Source organism: Leucopleurus acutus, assembly GCF_964270905.1.
Source record: "Leucopleurus acutus genome assembly, chromosome: 15".
Classification (NCBI taxonomy): Eukaryota; Metazoa; Chordata; class Mammalia; order Artiodactyla; family Delphinidae; genus Leucopleurus; species Leucopleurus acutus.
The window spans coordinates 68,797,106-68,823,117 of NC_139157.1; the positions used below are offsets into that span (position 1 = coordinate 68,797,106).

At 39.2% G+C, this 26,012-nt stretch overlaps 1 protein-coding gene across 1 annotated transcript in view; it reads right to left on the bottom strand.

The window, feature by feature from the left end:
- Nucleotides 1–25,266, bottom strand: part of ZNF292 (zinc finger protein 292) — an 85,415-nt gene extending 60,149 nt beyond the window's left edge. The window contains exon 1 of the mRNA XM_082855306.1: nucleotides 25,079–25,266. Within this exon, the coding sequence (XP_082711432.1) occupies nucleotides 25,079–25,246 (168 nt within the window). The 5' untranslated portion in view covers nucleotides 25,247–25,266. The remainder of the gene's footprint in view (nucleotides 1–25,078) is intronic.
- Nucleotides 25,267–26,012: the final 746 nt, after the last annotated feature.

The following is a 26,012-nucleotide window of genomic DNA, read 5'->3' on the forward strand; positions in this document are numbered from 1 at the left end:
AACAGAATATTATTCAGCCGTAACAAAGAAAAAAAATCCTGTTATTTGCTGCAACTTGGATGAACCTGGAGGACATTATGCTAAGTGAAATAAGCCAGACAGAGAAAGACACTGTATGATCTCACTCGTATGTACAAAAAGTCAAAATCATAGAAGCAGAGAGTAGAATGGTGGTTGCCAGGGACTGGGGGGTGGGGGAAAGAGAACTGTTGGCCGAAGTGTACAAACATTCAGTTATAAGATAAATAGGTTCTAGGGATCTAATGTACAGTATGGTGACTACAATTAATACTGTATTGTATATTTCTAATTTGCTAAGGAAGTAAATCCTAAGTGTTCTCAATACACGTACTCTCTCACACACACACACACACACACACACACACGGTAAATATGTGAAGTGATGGATATGTTAAATTAACTTGATTGTTGTCTTTTCATAATGTATATGTATATAAAATCATCATCTGGCACACCTGAAATATATATAATTTTATTTATCAATTCTCCTCAACAGATGTGGAAAAAACTAAGCATTCGTTTAAAAAAAAAAGAAACAAAGAAAGAAAAAAGAAAATGAAAAGACAAGGCTTAGGCTAGGAGAAAATGTTTGGAAATAATATATCTGATACAGGACTTGTATCCCGAATACATAAAAAACTATTCCAACTCTATAATAAAAACACAAGTAACGACCTTCTCCCAAAAATGGACTAAAGTTTTATATGGACAGTTCACCGAAGATAACAAATGGCTTAAAAAGCACATGAAAAGATGCTCAATATCATTAGTCATTAGGGAAATGCAAATTAAACCACAAGATACCACTATACATCCACTAGAATGGCTGTAATTAAAAAGACAGACAATACCAAGTTTGGTGAGAATATAGAGAAACTAGAACCCTCAGGCATTGCTGGGAAGAATGCAAAATGGTACATACAGAATGTAAAATGGTACATACAGTCACTTTGGAAAAATAATCTGACAGTTTCATAAAGTTAAACATAAATTCACTATCCAATTCTATTAGCAAAGCACCCCAACAAATATAAACATGTTGACAAAAAGAAATGTATATGAATGTTCATAGCAACACTAACTGGCAACAAGCCGAATGTCCATTAAATGGAGTGGATGGATAAATAAAATGTATTATATCCATATGATTGAATATAATCCAATAAAAATAATAAAAAGGAATGAAATACTTCATAGCTTTTACTCCACTTAGAGAGAATACTCATGTATCTTGCTATGTGTTTATGGGATGCGACCCAAAGCCCCTCTGAAGGTATTGTGTAAAATACAGTACATGCACCATACAGCTTTTCAGAAAGCCATAAAATTCTGAATTCTGAATCACATCTGGCTTCAATGGTTTCACATAAGGACTATGGAATTCACAGAGGATTAATAACTTTCCCAAGCCCTCCTAATACATTCAAGTATTTTATACCTTATAATAACCTATATTAAGCAACATCCATTTCCCAACTACAAATTAGTTCTTGTTTTAATGTTTTTTAAATGACTGAACATGAAGCACACAGTTAATGTGTACTATGTAATAGTGACTTATTTTAGAATTTAAATTTTAAGCAAATTAGTGTCATTTAAGACACAGATCTCTAGCTGTCCGAGTTTCCTCTGATTTAACCCATCAAATTCACAGAATCAATTTGAAACTAATGAAAAAGAAAATACTGATGAATATATATTAAACATTGCTTAAAACATTAATGGCTCAAAATCATATTACTTTTCCCAGAAAATATTAGCTACAATTCAGAGGTACCTGATATAAAGGTTTAAAAAATACTTCTAAAATACAAACTAACCCAGAATCAGAGATGGAAAACAAAATCTTCTGAAAGCCTTTTCCATGGCAAAGCATAGTCTATGAAAAAGAAACTTTCAAACCTCCCCAGCTGTCAGGAATATAAGATTAAAAGCAGCAAGGAGCCGCTAATTCACTCTGCAAGATGGCAGAAATTCCAAAACCTTAAAAACAACCAGTGTTGTAGAATGTTTAGTACTGTCTTTTGGAGGTCAATTTGGCAATACAAACATTTTACATGGGTATACCACTAAACTAAAGATTCTGGTTCCACAAAACAATCCTAACCACATGCTGCCGCACACATACAAAGACATCGATACAAGGGTTTTCTGACACTTTCTGTAATCCAAAATATTGGAAACAACCCAAATGTCACTAGCAGAAGATTGTTTAATAAATTGCCGTATGTGCACACTATAAAATGTTTTATTTAAAAAGAATTAAGTTGGGCTTCCCTGGTGGCACAGTGGTTAAGAATCTGCCTGCCAAAGCAGGGGACATGGGTTCGAGCCCTGGTCCAGGAAGATCCCACATGCCACGGAGCAAAAAAGCCCATGCGCCACAACTACTGAGCCTGCGCTCTAGAGCCGGCGAGCCACAAATACCGAGCCCAAGTGTCACACCTACTGAAGCCTGCATGCCTAGAACCTGTGCTCTGCAACAAGAGAAGCTACTGCAATGAGAAGCCCGCGCACCACAACAAAGAGTAGCCCCCGCTCGCCGCAACTAAAGAAAGCCTGCACGCAGCAATGAAGACCCAACACAGGCAAAAATAAACAAATAAATAAAATGAAAAAAAAATTTTGTTAATAAAAAAATAAAAAGAATGAAGTAGTTTTGAATTTACTGACATTGAATGATGATCAGGATATATTATCAGGTGAAAAAAATGTACAGCACAGAACAATACGTATTACGTGATTCTGCTATTTAAACTTGAACATATAAATGAATTACATTTATTTGAATGCACAGGAAAATGTCTAGAAAGATACTCAATTTTTGTAACTAGTTACACCTCTGGAGTGAAGAGTAGAACAGGATAGGGAGGATGACACCTTTGTATTGCTTGTATTTTTAAATAAAAAGAATGCCATTTTTATAACTTAAAAAAGAAAGTAGTTAAAAAATGGAAAGAGACTATTAATACTATGTACTGGGGAGTTAAAAAAACTAATCACATAGAAGTGTTATCTATCTGACTTAAAGAATGTTTCTACTACATAGAAAACTGTGTTAGAACTGACTTTCAGGGTATGCCAAGGACGATTACATTTCTATGGATAATTAACACCAGTGACCCCACCCCAAACAATGACTTCACTGGCTCCTAGTAAATCAAACTCTACAGAGAGATTATTTATATATTAGAGTCCAATTTCTAGAAATGAGTTTTATATCATCAAAAAATATTAAAGTTGATCAAAAATAAAATAAACATGTTTCAAAGATGTTTACTGGCTATTTAAATATTCCTTTGAAGGAATTTTTCCACAGTCTTCTTAAAAATATATATCCACTGGCCTAAGAGACCTCCATTTTCTGGTAAATTTTCCTATAGCAAGCACAGGCATTTTTCACTGCTTCAAGAACTTTAAAATCTTCTAGGATCTTTTATCTTGACAATGTTTATTTTACTTCCAAGATAATGTTCACCAATGCCTCTGAAAGTACCTGAAAAAAGAATGCTGAGAGTAGGGCATAACCATAATAGTGGAATTTTGTTAGTTATGGAGTTTTAGGGTTAGCAAGAGAGTAAAAATGGAAAGATTATCTGTATATAAAACTTAACCTCGGGCTTCCCTGGTGGCGCAGTGTTTGAGGGTCCGCCTGCCAATGCAGGGGACACGGGTTTGAGCCCTGGTCCAGGAGGGTCCCACATGCTGTGGAGCAACAAAGCCTGTGTGCCACAGCTGCTGAGCCTGCGCTCTGGAGCCCGCGAGCCACAGCTGCTGGGCCTGCGTGCCCAGCAACAGGAGAGGCCACCGCGGTGAGAAGCCCACGCACCGCAGCGGGAAGTGGCCCCCGCTCGCCGCAACTAGAGAGGGCCTGCACGCAGCAACGAAGACCCAACACAGCCAAAAACAAATAAATTTAAAAAGAAACTTAACCTCTATTTAAAAATTTTTCTTCTAGATAGACTTACTGTGCTAACACACACACACTCACACACACACACACACACACAGAGAAATGGGGGGGGTAGTAATCCAAAGGAACTCGTCAACTGAAAGAGCTCCCAACAGCCAAAACAAGAACAATTTGAGCAACAAAATACAATAGTGTTAAATTATAACACAAAGTATAAAACAAATATCCATGAGTCCATACAGATGTAAATAAATGAATAAATAAATAAATGTGGGAAAAGAGACAAACTTCCCATGTAAAAGAATCATGAATAATTTATCTAGACACCACGCTCAAGGAGATAAGAGCGTAACTTCCCACCTCTTAAGTGTAGTGACCTCCTTCCAAAGAGTACATAATGGAAAGGGTGAACAAAGAGTACCTTTACAGTGGAGAAACCTACAAACACTACTACTGAGCCAGGTGATCAAGGTCAACATCAAGTGTTAGGTCATATTGTTAACAGGTACCCTTAATATGACTGTGATGACAACGGCACTTTACCTGTGAGGTCTTCCTGCCAAAAAACCTTAACCCCAGTCTAATCAAGAAAAAAATCATTAGACAAATTCCAGTTGAGGCATTTTCACAATACCTGACCAGTACTCAAAACTTAAGGTCACCAAAAACAAGAAAAGTCTGAGAAATCATTACAGCACAAAGGACACTAAGCAGATATGACAACTAAGTGTAATGTGTATTCTGGATAGGATTCTGGAACAGGAAAAACACTACGATAAAAAACTGAGAGGGTTCCCTTGGTGGCGCAGTGGCTGAGAGTCTGCCTGCCGATGCAGGGGACACGGGTTCGTGCCCCGGTCCGGGAAGATCCCACATGCCACGGAGCGGCTGGGCCCGTGAGCCATGGCCACTGAGCCTGCGCGTCCGGAGCCTGTGCTCCGCAACGGGAGAGGCCACAACAGTGAGAGGCCCGCGTACCGCAAAAAAAAAAAAAAAAAAACTGAGAAAATATGAATACAGTATGGACTTTAATGATACTATATCAATAAAGGTTCATTAACTGTGACAAATGTAACACACGAATGCAAGATGTGACTAATGTGGGAAACTGGCCCTGGGGTATATGGGAATTCACTGTACTGTCTTCACAATGTTTCTGTAAATCTAAAACTATTCTAATAAGAAATTTGTTCTAAAAAACATTTTTATTTGTTAAAATTTTTCATTAATATGTTCATTTTCAAGCTTGATATTTGGCTATTTTTAACAAGTGAACTAAACTTTCTAAAATAAACAAAAGATAATACAGTTGGCCATGTATTAATCTAAACTTTAGAATTTTTCTTAGATAATGCAAAAAATTAAGCAAGAATACTGACATCCTAAAACCTAGTTTAACATAATTATATTTTTAACTCTTTAATCACCCAAGTTTCAAATAAACATGGTTGCAAGCTAATATTATCTGATTTGTTCTCCTCTGTCTTTCCACTGATACACTGATATATAACCACCCTTGGATATATACAATGTTTAAACCGTTCTGGAAACTTAGAATACTGGTTAAAAATCTGTCCGGCCTCAGGATAAATTAAACAATGCATACAGCCCTATAGCAGAAATACAAGACCAGGATGGTAAGAGATTTCTTAGGTATCTGCCAATAGGAATCTTCACCTCGGAGAGCTCTCTATTCTAAAGAAGGTGCGAAAGTAACCTGAGTTGTTTCCCCCCTCTTACCATATTAGCCATCTGTACATACCTCTTTCCAGATGCATTCAGGAGACTACAATTTCCAGAGATGCAAATGAAGAAGGAAAACACATGGACAGTGATGGAATCATAACCAAATCTCACTCTGGGGGAGGAGTTTTTCCATGCACTGTTTCTGGCAAACTATAGACCGCTCAAAATATCCAGGAATAAATTTAAATTCCCTGGACATGTTTTGCTTGGCTCACACAGTGTTTTTCGGGTTTCCCCACCTCCCCCCCCAGACATTTTGAATTAGATGCCAATATTTCAAAATTGGGACAATGCACATAAAAATCTGGATTTCTAGTTCTTCTTGGAAGACTCAGAAGATCTAGTAATACTGGGTCAAGAATCCCACGTAGCAGTGAAAAGCGGGAAGGTAGCAACTGGGAAATCAGGGAGGAGCTCTCTGGTTCTTCACTGCTCCTTCCCTACCCAAGTGCTCCATTTATTTGACATTCCTGGGGTTTACAGGCATCTAGTGTTGTCACTGCTAGCACAGACAGTTAAGTAGTGAAAGCAGTTTTTAACGCAGGAGCACTAAACTACATTAGGTCATCAGTAAATATCAAACATTTGTCCACAAAATAGGTTCATCCAACAGCCCTTCAGCTGAAGACCTGGCTATGGACATGTATATTTTCCAGTACTAAGTGTCCACGCCTCGGAATCCAGAGATGTAGTCAAGAGAGGTATTGGACAAAATGATTTTTTCTTTAAATTTCACTGGTATTTATCATGATTTATCTGGACCCATAATTATCTGTATATTTTATGTATGTAAGTCAGAGGACTGACAACTTACTACATTTTTGTAGTTAATTTTTCCCTTAAAATTTGGACTATTATTTGTATTAGGATTAGGGGAAAAAAAGTAATTTATTTGCTCACATAATAACTGGAAGAGATCAGAGTGATGATGACACAACTGGAATCCTGAATTTACAAAACCATACATACCAAAGGCTCCCATCTTACCCTATTCATCTACCCCATGAACCCTTGTTGTACTGTAAAAGTAGTTAGGAAAAAATTTTTTGAGTTCAAATTTTCAGAGAAACTATGAGTTCAGGAGTACAGAAACAACTCTTAAAAAAAACAAACACTGAACTCAGATAACAGCAACAGTGTCGTCTGTCTCTTTGAAGACCCTTCTTTTCCAAATTATCCTTCCCCAAATTACCCGTATTTCCCCATTTTTATTTATCTGCTCAAAACCTTATCTACTTAAGATATACCCACATATTAGTCTAGATGTTCCTTAACAGGTAGTTGCATTTTCCCACACTGATGAAATAGGGGGTTTGAGTGAGGATGCAAAGTGGGGCTCACAGAAATATGAGAACAGTGGTTACTTGGGAAAGAGGGCAGGGAAGGGAGAAGGAATGAAAATGAAGTGTTAAGGAGCCCTCCTCCCCCGCCAAAAAAAAAAAACTGCTCACAACTATTATTTCTAAATCAAACAGCAAGCTTGCCTACTACTCAGAAAAATAGTAGGAAACCCCTCTTTCCTCCATGGCAGCCTGTTCCTAGAATACAAACACTAAAGCATACTCTGCTAATAAAAAGACTGTTGTGATTAGCTGGGAATTTACGTCCACTAACAACACAGAAAAGTATGCTTAAAGTTCTAAAAGAATACCAAGGGTACACCAACAAAATTAAAACGATTACTGTGTTAATTAAATTGCCATACTGTGTCACCTGAAGGGAGCTTTTAAAAAAAGTAACTTGTTAGTAAGTTACAATATATACAATATACTTGAATTTCATTTAGTAAGATACAACATATACTACATATTTCAATTTCATGTTATATTTTCTTTCAGGAGCCAACCAGCAAGAAACAAAAATGTACTTGATAGTAATACATATTATAAATTATTTTCCTATTATTTTTACTGTTGCAAAGAATTCTATTTTCCTTTAAGATGAGGAGACTCACCTCTTTGTAATTATAATCTTTCTCTAGTACATCACACCTTTACTGAATGTCACGTCAAAGACTTAAATAATGTACCATTCTTTCCACTGCAGGGGGAAAAAACTCCTATTTGTAACTTTATTAAAAAGCACATTTTTTTCTTTTCAAAAGCACTCACTGTATACATAGTAATTATAAGCTAGGGTTTTTTTTAAAAAATCAGCTCCTCTACAGGAAATATAATTTGCTTTTAAAATTTTATTTAAAATACTAACTGGATAAATGCTCCACTGGGAAAATCATCATCTACAGAGTCAGGGCCATCAGTTTTATCTTCAATAATATCTCTACCCAAAGCTGTCACAAATAGTGAAGTTAAAGCAGTAGGACCAGGAGGTAAGAAACCCCTCAAATAGGATTCTGGTGTTCTACTGTTTTATTAACTTTTAAAAAATAATGTAATTTATTTAATACACTATGCAGATTCATTACTTCCATACCAGTGTAAAGGTTACTGGATATAGCAAAATTATTTCCTATAGAACCAATAATCTGATCATTAATTTACTTCTATTCTTTTCTCCTTCAACTTCTGGAAACATTATCATCATCCATTTTAAGTATATATATCACTGCTTCAAAGAAAAAGCTAGAACTAGGGTTCACAAAAACCAAAGTGGAAGTCAGAAATCCAGTAACTGGAAAATTGAGAAAACTTCCTGGGAATGAATGTAGTATTAATAGAACACTTTAGTCAACTGTACAGCAATAGCTGCAGACATGTGGTAAATGTTATTAAAGACATGAGAGAAATCTTAAAATCAGCAAAGCTACTGATTTTAAATATCCACAAGAAAATTCAAATATGAAAATATTAAACAGAATCAAATTCAGATGTCTACAAATAAACCATTTAACAAGTGAGCACAGCGAAGAAATTAGTCAAAACAGCACTTCTTTGTCTCCTTGCCTCAACAGCTCCAGTCCTCTGGGAGTGTGGGTGTGTTTTTCTTTTAACCCAACCTCCTACTTGGGGAATTTTTTTTTAAAAGATAACTCATGCCTGCCATTTGCTAATTTACCAAAAAAAAAAGACCAGGTGGAAATTTTTTGAGCAATAAATATGCCAATAACTTAACAGGATTGAAAAGTTATCACTTGATGTTTCCTGACTGTTTAAAGTATGAGAGATATTTAACTATGAAACACAATGACTCCATTCCCTTACCTCAACAATTTTTGGGACCAGTGACTTTTAAGGACCACTACAACATAATTATAATCCCACTAGAATGAAAACCTGAATTTACAACCATGGTATTTTTTTAAATACCAAAGCTAGTTTCCATGGACTAGCAAGCAGGTGAACCAAACAGGCAATGTGTATAAGGCAGAAAGTACTGGTATTAATCTACATACAGTTTTTACGCTCAGTATGCACTTTATCTCATTTTAGCCCACTGCATCAGATGGGGTCAAACCAAAAACCTGGGAACCACACAGTAATTTGAACAGGGAAAGTTTCACATAAAGAATTATTAATTTTAACAGAGGAGTAACACATATAAACAAGTAAACAGTGCTCTAAAGCAGGGATCACCAACCTCCAGGCCACAGACCAGTACCGGCCGCACAGCAGGAGGGGAGCGGCAGGCGGGCGAATGAAGCTCCATCTGTATTCACAGCTGCTCCCCATCGCTCGCATAAACGCCTGAGCTCCACCTCCTGTCAGGTCAGCGGCAGCTTTAGATTCTCATAGGAGCTCGGACCCTACTGTGAACTGCGCATGTGAGGGATCTAGGTTGCGTGCTCCTTATGAGAATCTAGTGCCTGATGATCTGCGGTGGAGCTGAGGCGGTGATGCTAGCGCTGGGGAGCGGCTGCAAATATAGATCATCATTAGCAGAGAGGTTAGACTGCACAGAGACCATAATAAATCAACTGCTTGCAGACTCATGTCAAAACCCTACCAGTGAGTGGCAGGTGAAAACAAGCTCAGGGCTCCCACTGATTCTGCATTATGGTGAGTTGTATAACTATTTCATTATATACTACAATGTAATAATAACAGAAATAAAGTGCACAATAAATGTAATGTGCTTGAATCACCCCTCCCCACCCCCATCCGTGGAAAAACTCTCTCCACGAAACCGGTCGCTGGTGCCAAAAAGGTTGGGGACCGCTGCTCTAAAGAATCCCCAAGAACTGAGAGAGTACCAGAAGGAAAAAAACAAACCTGAAGGAGGGCTCTTCCCCAAAGCTAGGGTTTGAACCTTGTTGGAGAAGGTATGGTTACAGCCTACTGGAATCGCAAAGAAGTTTCCCAGGTTAGGTTGCCTGGGCCTAAGTGGCCGGTAGGTGAGTCTGCAAAGAGAGCTGAGGACCTGCTTGCAAGCAGTACCTGCGTGGGGAGGGCCACGGAAACAACCTTGTACAGCTCAAGCAGCCGCGCAGGGAAAGTGGGGTGCTGGTGGCCGGGGTGTGCAATGTCCGTGGCAGGAGAACTGTGGTGAGGCAAGTCACAAAGTCGGGGCTGGGGCTGTGAGCTCACGAAGAACCTGTCCACTCGGGGCACTCATCTGGGGCAGAGGACCACTGAATGTCCTCCTATCTGTGTCACTAGCAGTCATGCAGCAGCAGCAAGAAACACAAACAGAAGCCCCTTCTTTGTGTAATGGCCCTTCAGCATCCTCTACTGACACAGCTTAACATCGATCAACAGAGAAATGCTTAAAGGGCCAAGCTCCAATACCACAGAGCAAGTAACAGAGTTGATTCAGAGCTAAGAGAGAATCTGGTAACAGGCACACTCAATACTCAGGGACGTTCATAAAGGGTAAAGCATGACAGAAACAATAAACTGGAAATACACATTACATTAAATTTGCCTAAAAGACAATATGAAAAAAATTCTGATTGGGTCACTGCTGTCATTTCTCCAGTACACTATGAAAACGGGGAAAATAAATCAGCACTCATTTAATAACATATCTCAGAAACTTCAGCTACTCACAGCACTATAAACCAGAGGTTTCCAAACAGAGTATAAAATGCGGTACGGAGGGGGGAAAAAACTGTTCCTATGAAATCTATCTAAAACAAACTTTATAATTTAACAGACTCAAATAACTATATAAGCTGAAATAATACGCGCGTGCACACGGGTGTGAAATTTATGAGACATTCCCATACTAAGGGTTCCTATTCAAATGTTTACGGGTAGGGTACCCAATTAAAAGCAGCTTAAAGACCGCTGATGACCTACTTTTCCCCATGGATTTTAGGCACCTCTTTGCACCATATAAAAAGACCAAACATGGGCTTCCCTGGTGGCGCAGTGGTTGAGAGTCCGCCTGCCGATGCAGGGGACACGGGTTCGTGCCCCGGTCCGGGAAGATCCCATATGCCGCGGAGCAGCTGGGCCTGTGAGCCATGGCCGGTGAGCCTGCGCATCCAGAGCCTGTGCTCCGCAACGGGAGAGGCCACAACACTGAGAGGCCACGTACCGCAAAAAAAAAAAAAAAGGCCAAACACAACACAAATGCAGTTTTTTCCTTAATCCAATGAAATAAAGAATTGATCTTAGTTATATTTGGAGATTAGTAACAGATTTCTTCAACAAGTTGCCCTCATTGTAATTTATAAATATGTATTGATTACCCTTAAAAGACCTATACATTACTCAAAGAAATTCAAAACTAATAAGATTCCCACTACTACTAAACAAATAACTTTACTTAACACATTATTAAATAAAACTATTACTCAAACTCCACTACAATAACTGCTTATATTCATTGCTCTGCTTTCCTGAGGTTTAGTTTCAAATGATTAAATTTTACTATTGTAAATTATCTTTGTGCCCTAAAACAAATTTCAACAATTAACACTTACATATTCCTCCCAAAAAGAAAAAAAAAGTTTTACTTAGTTTGGGTTTTGCTTTTGTTTGTTTTTTAAAAATTAAGTCGGAGTTAATTGACTTGGGCTAGTTACTTTACTTCTCCATGCCTCAGCAGTCTCTCATACATAGGGAGAGTAACCACCTACTTCAGAGGGTTGTTGAGGATTACAATGAGTTCATCTCTCTCAATCTCTCTCTCCCTCTCAAACACACACACTTACACTTAACAGTTCCTGGCACACAATCAGCATTTAATGAACGCAAGCTATTAAGAGAGCTACTACTTATCATTCATTCATGTTTGCTTTATAAAAACTATACATATTTGATCCAACTGAATCCTTGCCTTGAACACAGAAACCCAATGTCAGAATTGAGATGAAACAACTGTGGTCAGAAGAAACCTAATTACAGGAAGTAATGGCCACTTATGAGCACAAAATTCACCCCACATTTAAAACCAGCCTATTCAAGCAAAAAAAGAGGAGACAACCATTTAACAGATTTAATCACTTATTAAGCCATGGCCCCTGCTTTTAAGAAGCTCCAATTTGGGGAGAGGGCGAGGAGACAATCTTAATATAGAAAAACTATGATAAAAGCCAGAAAAAATACAGTTCAATAAGAAGGATGGGGAATATGCCATTAAATCCATTTAGGAGTATAGGAAAGCCTCATGAAAAAGATAATAATACCTCATAATCTCATCACAGATTGAAGGTAATAAATATGGAGAAATGGGGTTGATAAGAGAAGGAAATCCTAAAGGGGAAAGCTGGAGCCAAAGCAGAGGTGAGGGACGTTATGTAAACTGTAGTATAAGAACAGACTACAAACCCCTAAGGCTCTATATAAAAAAGAAATGAAGAGATATGGCTGCCAATCAGCCAGGCTGGCATGCTAGGTGTCATGTCATGAAAGGCCCTGAATGTAAGGCTAGTGAGCTTGAATTTTATTTTTCATGGAATAGCATTTTATGCAGTGCTTACTAATGTGGGGGGTGCTGTGCTGATGCCTCATTTACCTCACAATACTACGATCCTCATCTAATAGGTTAAGAAACTGAGCCCATAGTCAGTAAATGGTAGAGCTGGGATTTCAACTCATGGTGTCTGAGCTCTTCCACATTGTGCTACCTTCTAAAAGTCTTTAAAAATATGATATCCATGCTTTAAAAAGATAACATAATCTTAGCGACAATGTAGAAGATAGATTAGCGGAGAGAATGGAGAACAGAAAAGTACCTTCATGAAAAAGATGTTTGTTGAATTTTTTGTTGCAAGAAACTAAGTAGCCACTAATAGCATATCAGATCTAACCAGAGAAGGATACAGGAAACAGTGCATGAATAAAATTGACAGAACTCAGTGACTGGGCTGTGGAGGTGAAAGGCGGCGCTAAAAATGACTCAAGATTTCAAAACCTAAGTTTGAGGGGGAAGGGAGGAATGTCACCAATACCAACAGGCTTTCTTTTTGGTGGGGAGTGGGGAGTGGGGAGGAGAGTAGATGAGTTCAATTTCAGTCTTGTTTAATTAGAAGTACCTACTGAACCTCACGAGGAAGAGTTCCACAGGTGGCTGGAAGCAGGAGTCAAGAGCTAAGAAGAGTGGCAAGGTCCAAGAGAATGGACCCCTGGAAATCCTATCCAGAGTGAGTGACAGGAGATGCTTGTCAGAGTGGATGCCTGCTGAAGATTAGTATGTGAAGCACGACTGTCAACCAGGGCTCAGGAGCCACCTTCTGATTAGAGAGTCCTGTCTCAGATATGTTGATGAGATGGGGAAAATGGTTGAGGGTCATTAATGAAGAGTGAAAGGAAGAAAAGAACACTGAGGAAATGCCACAAAAAAATTCAGAAATGTTGTATCTACTCCGTCTAAATATATTAATACTAGCTAATAATTACCATGCATTTCCAGCGGTGAAAGGAAGAGTCAGTGAAGACGACTAAGGAGCAGTCACAAAGGTAGGAGAATCAGGAGAGCAGTGTAAATAAACTGAAGGGAGATGAACTTAAGATGGGGTCACAAACACTTTTAAATGCCAACAAAGGCTGAGCAGACAGCCACTTCAGCCTGTAGCCACGCATGAGTCCAATATTGCCCGATCTTCTGATTTTCCAGGAAAAGCCAAACACTCTCATTTCAACATGAAAGCTTATGATTTTTAAAATGCTAACAATTAAATTTTATTAAACACAATATGCAGGTATATGAAATAGTCTGAGCTGCTGGATTGCTACTTGGGTCTAAATTTAATAAAGTATTACAAATATGCCAAGCAGTGACCTTCAAAAGAGTGTCTTCTCCAGTGTGGTGAGGGGTAGAATCCAAACTGCAACAGAAGGTAAGAAATGAAGGCAACGTACAGAGTACTTTTCCAAAGACGTCTGGCAAGAAAGACTAGAAAACAAGAGTTAGAGAAAGACATTTTTAGGATAGGAGACATCTCATATGTGGAGAGAAGGGGTCAGAGAAAAGAGAGAAATCTGAAGACATGATCAACATAGCAAAAAGATGAGAAAGACACACACACCCATCTCTGTAGGCTAAAGGACAGAAGCGATGGAAAGAAAAATGTGAAGAAACAGGAAAGTGGAAAGGTTCTTTGAGAAGGTGCACAGACGAAAAGATCCACTTGCCAGGAAACAGCCACTTCTTTGGAAACCCAAGGAAGAAAATAAAAGATCTAGAGAAAACATGAGATGAAGATTTGAGGGAATATATAAGATGGTCGAATTAAACGTAAGCACTAAGTATATCTGTGGGACTGTTTCATGCATAAGTTTCACTATTATTTAATATTTATTGTTTCTCTGATAAGGTACAGTTTCTCTATTTAGACATTCACATCAGTGTCACGCTTCCAGAGAAGCAAATTTATTTTAAATCTTAGGTACCAAAAAATGAGTTTATTTAGTGTGCCTTGGTATGTAAAACAAAAATAAGCAGCACAATTAAAAGTCTTTAAAGATAAAATATATTAAAGTCTTCAGTGATGGCTTTATTATGCCTCTAAGACAAGAACATTCATTATATTTTGGGAGAGTGCAGAAAAGCAGTAGAATGAGGGAAAATAAGAAAAAAGAACCATTTGAGAAGAAAATAACAGCAGAAGAGAACTCTGCTTGAACTCCCTTTACAACCCCTGGCAATAGCATTGTTATTTTCTGGATTAGTACTGTACTTGTCAAACTGTTCTGCAGCAGTAACTTTTCTGTTTTATACATAAGAGTTCAGGTAAGACTTTGGGGGGGGGGGAAGGAAAAGGGAGTTGCCCTCATTTTTTTTTAAGTTTGATAAACTAAAGAGTATTTTTTTTTTTTTTTTTTTTTTTGCGGTACGCGGGCCTCTCACTGTTGCGGCCTCTCCCGTTGCGGAGCACAGGCTCCGGACGCGCAGGCTCAGCGGCCATGGAGAGTATTTTACTAAGATGAATATTCGTTTATGAGAGAAAGTTTCAGACCTAGTCCTTGTAAATGTATTAATAGCTAACATTTGCTGTGTGCTTCCAGCATCATAATATGCAAAGTGCTCAACAAACATTCTATCTTAATCACACCAGCTTTAAGGCAGATATTATTCTTACCTCCAGTCTAGATAGAGATGAGCACAAAACCAAGCCTGAAATCCCACAGAAGTAAGGGAGCTAGAATTCTAATCATAGTTCAAAATCTATACTTTTAGTTACTAGGTAAATACTAGCTTTTCTCATCCCAGCCTCTCAAATCCCAGGTTTAAAATTTTGGACAAAGGAAAGATTTTAATTGCAAAGCCAATAATCTTCTCCTGGCACATTCACACACATTGAGTAATCTGCATGCCCCCCATGACAAAAAGACCTTTCATAAATTATTATAAAATCTAATCCTGCCTTCTCTAAAATGTAGGCTTTAAACAAGCTGGTTAATCAGTAATCTAATGCTATTTTCAAAATGACAATAATAGATGACTTCAAAATGATAGAATTATTAATGTAATAACATTATTCTAGGTCACTATCATGTATAAAACATCAAAGGTGTTTCCAAAGTAGTCTCTAAATGTAAATGAAAATGTTACTTTATACGACAACAATCGTTTTAAATAATCATGCCTTTGATCCATTCTTATACCAACAACCAGCAAAAGTCTGTAGCATCTCCATGTCAAGGATAAAAAACAAACAAACAAAAAAACCCCAGAAAAGTCTTAAGTAGCATGCCAAAGGTCACAATAAACAATTTCATGAAAATTAAAATTGGTGTCCTTAGAATTCCAACACTTTTAACCTACAGTATCTAATGAGCTGTCAAGCAAAGTATATATGAAAGAATCTGGAGGGTAGGTTTTCTTCATCAAGTAAAACAAGATTTATAAAAGATAATTCGGTGAGGAGGGGCACCAAACACCACAAATGTTTTCATTCAAGATACGTAAATCCTCAAAGGTCTTCTGGTGTTAAAAATAATTTCTCTTTAGGCAGCATTTGCAACATCAGATTGCCTTTTCAGAAACACTAAATAGGTCACAATATTAAATATACTAGGTCTGACTCGTTCTTGCCAACGTATTCAGTTTTACATACTAGAGTTCATTCTGAATTACTAAGGAGCAATAGTTATGACAAGCACTCAGAAACCCTTCCTAGAAAATACCTTCATGCAGGGAATTCCCTGGTGCTTTCACTGCAGGGGAGTGGGGTGGGGGAGGTTCAATCCAAAAAAACAAACCAAAAAAATGACTGGGATGGGGATCAAGTCAATTACTTACTACTTCTGAATTTAGATTACCTCTTTCTAAGTGTAAAATCTGTATCTAGGAGTGATAAACTTAAAACATAACATTGCCTATACGTCAGGCATCAATAAGGATGCCAAATGTTCCACACGAATATATTATCCATATATTTGAAATTCATTTTTTAAAGAACTGCTTCATTTTAGCCATTTAACCATATATCTCAGTCTTCCTAAACAAATGCCTAATAAAACTGAACATTTTCTTATAAATCAATGTCATACTGAACAAGTATTATATAGCAATGATGAGGCCCTAAGAGGCAATTTGGGTAAACAGACATTAAAACAGACTAAACGCTTTTTAATCCGATGATCTCACAAGTCTTCAGATTAAACAATTCATTGTTAGTAAAGCGTAACAGTGCCTGTTTTGAACATTAATTCTCTTCCTCTTCAATCTGTTTGGTCTAGACTCTAACTCCAAGGTTCACCCTCACCCCAAACAAAGCATGAGCAAAAATCTTGCCTTGAGAGTTGGGGACCTCCTATTTGAACCCAAAGCCATTTGACTTTTCACTGCATAACACTGCTCCTCTGAACAAAGTCACAAAGGCAGTAAAATGAGGAATGAACAATTTAGATGGAGCAGAAAGTTCCTGCTGAACAGTTAAAATATAAAAAAAAAAGTAAACAATAGAGCATGGAGACCACTGGGCTCAAGCTTAAATTTGGATTTGATCCTATGTACCAGTATTTCTCAAATTGATTCCATGGACATATGCTGGGTTTTTAGCAGTCATTTAAATGTAAAATTGTATTTTAATTTTGATGCTCCTCATAAATAAAACTATGAATTTTGTGAATCAACTAGACTAGAAGGCCACCTTACAACTTAGGAGTACCTACGTTGGTGCTTATTACTGAATTGAGCCCATCGACTTCCTATAAGCAGGGTTTTCCAATTTCTTGGTTATGACGTATGAATGGATCATAAAATCAAGAGCAGCTTTTAAAAACAATAATAGTAAATGAAAATAGAATGCATCACACACAGTAAAGATAAGTATTTTTTTGTGATAATTTTGTTTCAGTGGACAACTAAGTGGCAACGTTAAAAAAAAAGTTACATCTTACTCTGAGCTGAGTAACTCTAAAATCTACAGACTCTCTTGGGTTTCTGCAAACACAAATTTGAGAAACATTGTCATGAGTACTGGACTGCCACTGAGGTAGAAGGATAAAAGCATGATGTTGGGGGAATTTCACAAACTGAATGGAAGGTTAAAAGCAAGTTCATCAGTTAAAAGGAAAAAGAAGTTCAAATATTAGGACAAGAACTAGGATGTTATTACTAAACTGTACAAGGTAGAGACAACACAAAACACCACATACAGACCAGGTTTAATATTAAGGTAAAGAACCACGGCAAATAAGAAGTTGTTCCACAAACTTTCCAAAGTTACAGTGATGGAGTGGGATGCCCTTCTTCTATTTGGAAATTTAAATTAGAAAGCAGGAATAGAAATGCCTTTTGCCAATCAAGGAGAAAAGGAGTAATTGGATGTGCTTTGATGACAGAATATGTATGACAAGAAAGAAAGCAGAGGTGGGGCTATAGAAACAAAAAATTAAAATCTCACCCAAAAAAGTGTCCGGAATTGCAGTGGAGAATAAACAGAAGTGGGATATGTCATAGACTGTTATAAAATTGCTCCCTGAAGCGTCACATCTCCCTGTACCCACGAAGAGGCTGGGTATGACTACTAGTTGACGCAATGGGACAATGGCGAACATGACACAAGTAGAGGCTTGAAAAGCAGTTGTGCTACAGAACTGGCTTTCCTGCTGCAAAGTAAAGAAATTCAGGCTACGTTACTAGAGGGTAAGAGTGGAGCAGAGATGAGCCAACTTAACTGGGGCCCCTCAACCAACCCACCAACCACAAGACATATGAGTGAGACCATCTGGGATCATTCAGCCCCAGACAACCTACCAGCTGACTGCAGAATGACCCAAAAGACCCATAGACTTGAGAACAGTAATAATAAAAACGGCTGTTCTTTTAAAGCCACTGTGTTTTTTGAGTAGTTTGTTACATGGCAGTAACTGACACAGGATACTTCAAGAAAAACCAAAGGCTCTAACATTCTGAACTTTTTAAAATTTCAATGCCTCAACCTTGGAAGGGTAAGTCTTTAAGAAATGTAACCATATATTATCTACGCTTACAGGATCAGTTAAAATTCCTTGGTTTGGATCTTAAACCCTAAGTCTGGTTCTAATCTACCTTTTCTATCCTATTTTTCATCCCAACCCATGACATTTTTCTCCAAGATGCCAGTTTGAAAAGTTGTTCCAGTTCTCTGAGGTTTATTCCCATCCTTCCCACTTTAGTTATCCACATTCAAGACCCAATGTAAATAGTGTTTTCCTTTCCTTTCCTTTCAATTTTTAGCTAGTGTAAGTAATTTTAAAATGCTCTAGTTTTCTTAATTCACACTCTACTTATTGTATTAATCACTAGACACTTTACTATCTAATAGTATTACTTGCTTAACTATTAATATATGTACCAGATTTTGTAAGCTCTATCCACGCCATAATTCCCCACAGCTCCCTTAGTGCTCCCCTATAAGAGGAATTTCAATATGTTTAAAATAAATTAAGATGTAACTGATTGAACTTTAACAAATCTTCTTGGCTAAATATATGTAAGGTGGGAAAAGGTAACATTTTTTCCTATGAGGTGCACTGTGCAACTCTAAATGATAAGAGAAACAATCAAGAGGCTCTCCTGGAAAACAATAAATAGCTGAAAGTTACACAGCATATCTGACAAACACATTAATAAAAAGTAAACTTTCCATTTTATAAGCAAGGCTACTCACACATTGAATGATTTTATGAACTGAATTTACGTGTGCGAGTTGGGAAAAATAAGGTAATTTCTCAACTTTGACAGAATCTCCAGGAAAATAAGTACAGCAGCAGTTTCATACAGTTAAGACCATACATTTTCAAAAATCCTTGGTTTTGGAGATTAGTCATATAAAATATCATGAATGGCAATTGCAAAATACCTCTTCCCTTCCCCCATTTTAATTTAGGATCAAGAATGTTAAGAAGGAGGCAAGAAAAATTGGTAAAGTTTTCCTTTGCTAAAACTGGTATAAGTATATTCTGGAAAGCAGAATTTAATATCTCCAGCATGCAATCATACTAATTATGAACACTTAACAAATTATTTCCCCTGAGCATTACCTAAACTTTTAAAGTTTAAATGACTTATTACTCCCTCAATACCTAAAGTAATTATCACTAATTAACAAGCAAGCTATCTTATCTTCTGATTTGAAGTGACCTACAAATTAACTTAAGATAGTCTCTAATAATCAAAAGAAAGTCGAGTTTCTCAAGGAAAATATTTAAGTATTTTCAAAATTTTTGCCTCTACCATTAAAGCTAAGCAAAACATGCAGACAAACAAAAGAATCAACTTGTATCAAATAGATGAAAGAAATATATACAAAGATATACTGTAACTGCACAATTTAAACAGTAGTTCTCAACAGTTTTAATTTCACTTGTTTCTTATACCAACAAGGCACTAAACACAGTTAATAAAGGCATTAAGGTCTATGTCAAATCCTACCTTTTTAGTAAAGCCTTCTGTCTGATAACCCAGCCTGATGTGCTTACTACCTATTCTGAACTCTACTGAAATTACTACACACAAAATTAACTTACTCTTCCAAATAACCACCAACAATTAACTGATTAATTAGACACAGCTGCAGACTAGATTACACAGTTTAAAACAGAAAGCCATAGATTTACGTGGGCAGCTACAGAATGATCTCAAAGATACCTTTTTTTGGTGAAGAAAAAGATGCAGTATAGGGCTTCCCTGGTGGTGCAGTGGTTGAGAGTCGGCCTGCCAATGCAGGGGACATGGGTTCGTGCCCCGGTCCGGGAAGATCCCACGTGCCGCCGAGCGGCTGGGCCCGTGATCATGGCTGCTGAGCCTGCGCGTCCGAAGCCTGTGCTCCGCAACGGGAGAGGCCACAACAGTGAGAGGCCCGCGTACCGGGAAAAAAAAAAAAAAAAAAAAAAAAAAGATGCAGTATACAGTATGTCCTGATTTTTTAATTAAAAAAAAAAAAAGAGAGTAGGGCTTCCCTGGTGGCGCAGTGGTTGAGAGTCCGCCTGCCGATGTAGGGGACGCAGGTTCGTGCCCCGGTCCGGGAAGATCCCACATGCCGCGGAGCGGTTGGGCCCGTGAGCCATGGCCGCTGAGTCTGCGCGTCCGAAGCCTGTGCTCCGCAACGGGAGAGGCCACAACAGTGAGGGGCCCGCGTGCCGGAAAAAAAAAAAAGAGTAAACAGCATTTCTGGGAAGACACATAAAATACTATTAGGGGACTGTCTTTGTGGAAGGTGACTGGAGGCCTAGGGTGGGAAGGAGAGCAAGTTTTCAGTGTATGCCCTTTCTTGGTCTTTGAATTTTTAAAAACCATTTTAATGTACATTTTCAATTTAAAAAAGGGGAATAAAAAATAAAGCAAATATGTTGATACACAGCCTTTTGACATGTCTTCAGTTGTCTTGAAGTGATATTTAAATCTTATTAGTTTATATCCTACTACAGTCTCCTGTATCTTATATTCCCTAACATTTAAACCTAGTCCTTGCATTAAATGCTTTCTTAAAAGCACATAATTTCAATTTTATCAAAAGGTCAAATCTCTGCTTTAATCAGGATAACTAAGTATGCTGACTTTGCTACCCTCCTTAACCTAGTAAAAGTGAATTGTTTTAGTAATTGTTTAAGTAATTGCTCATAATTTCTGCTAAGAAAGTAGAAATTTTCAAGTTCAATGTGCACTGAAGCTCAGTGTGTGCATTTATATATGGTTGAAAAGCACTGACCTGGATCTGCTCCAGATTAACTGCATTTCTTAATATAACTATATTAACATGAAAAAGCATAAGGACAAAAAAAATCTTAATATATTCTTCTTTCTGGTCACTGTTTCTCAAAAGGGCACTCGTGGGTATTTAGGCAGAGGGATAAATTTTAATGGAGTGGGACTGTCCTGGTCACTTCAGAAAATGTAATATCCATGGCCCATGGGCACTAAATGCCAGTTATCACATCCCCAGTCACTGCAGTAACCGAACAACTGACCCCACGTGTTTCTAAATGTCCTTAAGAGAGAAATGTAGTGGGAAACAGTACCATGCCCAGTTGAGAAGCTGCTTATATGAATTAAGGTATGAACAAAGGTAAGAAGCGTGCGTGTGTGTATGATACAAAACCATATTTCCACAACTGCAATTCTACCTTTTAAAATAATTGTCACCAGAAGGTAAACAACCATAAACAGTCACAACTCATGTATTAATCAACGAGTCATCCAGTCCAGTATGTAATGCTGTCAACAAACACCATGCTCCAACAAATCATTCTTCAACTATTACGATGGCTTAACTTTTTAAATGAATCATTTTAAAATCCTTTTAGAACAATTAGAACAATTCTCCTATTGGAATGCTTCTGTTCAAACTCCCAAATAAATAACCTTCCATATAAAAGATATAAATCACAGTTTACTACAATTACTTGTCTACCTTCCTCCAGACACTGTAAGATCCTTGAAGCCAGGGACCATGCTCATGGTTGCCTGGCCCTCGGTGTAGGTATTCAATAACAATGCTGAATGAGTGAGTGAATCCTGGCCTAGTCTAATACAATGGAACAGTCCCATAAGTTCCAACTACAATCTGTTTTTATATAATGATACTGAAACAAATAAATGCAATAAATTATTTCTGGTTATCCTATATTCTAATTCTAAGTTGCTTTTAGGAAAATTAAACATTATCCAGATTACAGCTAGCTTGTAAAGATATAAGGAAATCTAAAATTTTTAGACAAATACTCCCATATGCCCATCCTCTACCACCTTCCCTTCCTCCTACTCTTAAGCTTTAAGCAAACGTTCATATAAAAGTGGGACATGCTTCCAGGAAGCAACCTAATATAAACAGCAAAACAATACAGTTAACAATAAGAAAAACTTAAATGTTTTTCATTTCTTTTTACTTCTCAGAACTCAAGAAATCTGTTACTATCCTACACTTCATTCAAAAAGAAAGAAAAATCTATAAACTAGAAAGAGTAAGCAACTTTATTTCTGTAGGTTTCACTACATTCTCCAGAAACTCACCTTTTGTTGAGGTAAAAATTCAGAATATAAACTAATTCACATTTAAAAGCACTAAGCATCAACACTTGCAGAATATTAACTCTGAAGCTCACTAACTCTGACAAATATTATTCATCTTTGCCTTCTTGAAGCATGTGAATATCCCAGTTTTACAGGAAAACCTTAGATAGAAAAAGTTAAATGATAATCTCCAGGTTAGAAACGTAGATATAATTTCGAGCTCCTAGTATTTCTAGCACTGTTCTTAAACTGCTCCAATAAATTCTGTAATTGTTAACCACTGCTCGGCTCTGTTCAACCCATAGCAAAATGTTAATAATAATGGCTATGATACAATTTTAAAGAAACAACTGTTTCAAGTTACCTTCCATCTGGCAAGACCAAATTGGAAACTTATCATATATATATAAATTATATATATATAAAATGTTCCACAGGGGATTTTAAACATCAGATACACTCTACTATTCGAATAATAGAGATCACTTTTAAATGCATTTACATTATTGCGGGATTTTAGTGCATGCAATATGTCATTTTTGAAATCCACAAACCCAGCATTTGTTTTATTACTATTTCATGTAGCACTGGTCAATAAAAGCAATTTACATGTTGTAAGACTAATCACTTAAAAGTAATACAGGAAATTACCTTCATGCTGACAAAAAGGAATACTGTTTCATACATTAAAAATAATTTTAAAGTGACAAATATCTGATGTTGCACACACTCCAAATTAAGTCCAACTTGTATGAGATTCCACTTTCCCAGAATTATTAATCCTGATTATACATATTGCTGGTCAAGACTATTTACAGCAATAAGCCTTAAATCCATCAATGGAAACTGTTACCTGAAAAATGTCTTTCAGCAAAGCTAGACTTTAATACTTTTCACTGACTGAAAAGCTAACTTTACTTACAAATGAAAGAGTTCCTTTCATGGGCATCTTACTAAAGTTTTTTTTTTAATCTAAGATAAATTTTTAAATCTGAAAGACCAATTAAGAATGAGTGTTTACGGTCAGGATAGTGAAATTAGTAAATTTCAACAATTCTTTAAAACTAGGATTCAAAGGAATGACAGAATCTCTAATTATGCCATAGGTATTCACCAGACCTATATTACCTTAAGTGGGTGGCTTTCACATTGCATTTATTCCCAGACAAGTCACCATGCAATCTCACAAAGTTTTTTTGTTGTTTTGCTTTTTAAGATAACCGCCATCAAATAATTTGCGACAATAAGGTGCATAGAACAATGGAGAATTTCTGGGTATGGGATCAAGTACCCCTGATCTTATAAAGAAAGATTTCAGAACTTGGAGGCCAAAACTGAAAACGTGATCTACTCTGACATGCTAAAACTGTCCACCATTGTTCGACCTTAAGTTCAGTATCTTAACGAAACAACTTCTGTATAATGACATGTTCACAAGCTAACTCTAAATGTGACCCGTATAAATTCTTTTTCTTCCTCAAGAAGATAATCTAACCAAAATCTTGACCACAGCCAGCAGTAGCACCTTGAAATTTCAAATGTAACTGGAGGGTAGGTAATCAAGTCCAAATGTAGACACAAACTCCCCGATTTCTATCAAGCAAACAGTGCTATTAACATTCCAAATCCTGGTTAGAACGCAGTTACTGGAAAGCAGTGTCCTTGTGCAAGAAAAGGAAGGAACGGCCTGAAACTGACCTGAGCACGGGTCCACATGAACCTCAGTCTTCTCCGTTCCACCGGGAGGCCAAACAGGGAAGGCTCCAAGTAATAGGGGGGTGGGGAGACGGCAGAGGAAGGGCAGAGAGGAAACTACACTCCTCCAAGGGTGAAGGCAAAAGAGAAGCGGACTCTGGAAAAGCCGCTGCACAGCGACATCCGACCCTAGGATACACATACAGGGACAGCTTCTCTCCACCGAGGAGAGCAACCTTCACCATGGAAGCGGTGCTCCTAACAAGTAAAGGCAGGAAGGGACAACCTCCGCGCCGCCTACCCCCGAACGTCTCGCCCAGCTAGAAGGGGTCGGCGGGGACTGCTCCTCGGAACATCAACAAAGGCCCCTTCAGTCCAAAGGCGAAACTCGAACAACAAAGGCCCGGAGACAGCGAGAACGGGGCCGGGGGCGGGACGGATGAAAGCAAAAGGAGGCAAAGGAATCAAACCAGTGGGGGCGGAGGCCCGTTGGAGTGGGACGCGGGGGCGCAGAGGCGGGGGGCGCGGTAATCCCCAGTGCACAATAAGAGAAGGAGGAAGGGGACCTGGCCTCCATTCCCCCCTTACCCTCTCCTACGGCGGAGAGGGCTCCAGTCCTCGCAGTCTGCATCTCTCGGCCGCGGGGACCGCGCAGTCCCGAGTTCGGGGAAGGGAAGGGGAGGGGGGATTTTCCGCCCTGACCACAACTCCCTTCCCCCAGCCGGGAGCCGCCGACAACAACCGCCACAACGGCAGCCACACAAAGGCGCCTTCCTCGTACTCCCCCGCTCCCGCCCGGGCGGCGGCGCAGAGGGTGCCAAGGCAGCGAGGACCACCGCACGGCCGCCAAGCGCTCGCTCGCCCTCTTCCCCCTCTAGCAGGGGGAAAGGGGGAGGGGACCCCAGGCGCCCTCACCTGGCACAGCTGCTGACAGTACTCCGTGGCCGCCTCCACGGCCGGCACCCGGCTCTCCCGCAGCTGTCGCTCCAGCTCCTGGAGCCGCTCACCCAGGCGCTGCAGCTCCGCGGCGCAGCCGCCTCCGCCGCGACTCAACCTCTCCTGCTCGGCCTCTTCGTCCGCCATCTTCACACCCCGCTCCGTCGCGTACGCACCTGGGTCACGTGATAACACAATGCCACGTTCGGCGGGGTCACGTGCCGGGCGCGCTCGCACGCCGCGGAGCACGTACAAAGGGCCCGGTGGGGAGGATGGGGGGCGGGGAGAGTGGCGCGAGGGAACCCGAGGGAGGTGAAGGGAAGGGGAAAGGAGGAGGGCGGGGTTGGGCGGTACGGAAAACCGCGGTTTACTTACCCCCAGCGGGAAGTGGGCAGCAGCGGACGAAATGGGCGGGCCGGTGGAGGCCTGTTCTCGGTCACGTGAGGGCCGCGACGCGGGGAAAAGCCTGGGGAGGGGCTCTCTTCTCGACCGTCCGGATCCCGGCGTGGCTTTCTCCAGTCTCCGAAGCCTTCTACGGACATATGCCCCAGTTCCCCAAGAGGACGGGTGAGGGAGAGCTCTGGGTGGGCTGGGGCAAGGGCTGCATTTGCGATTGGCCCGAAGGCAGGCCAGAGGCAGGGGAAGTGGAAGCAGGTAAAACCCACCCATGGACCAAGAGCGTGAGAGCCAAAGCGGGACTATGAACTGTCAAAATTGTCTCCGACTTCTCACCAGGAGAGGGAGGAGGGATCTAGTGCCTGAGGTACCAGATCTCGTCCCACTCCCCTCCTCGTCAGTCCCAAGAACGCCTCTCCCTTGGAAACACAATCTCTAGGGGGTTGAGGCAACAAAGAAAAATAACAATTGGGTCAGAGCAGAATGAGGTCCAATCCTCAGTCTGGAGAACGGAGCA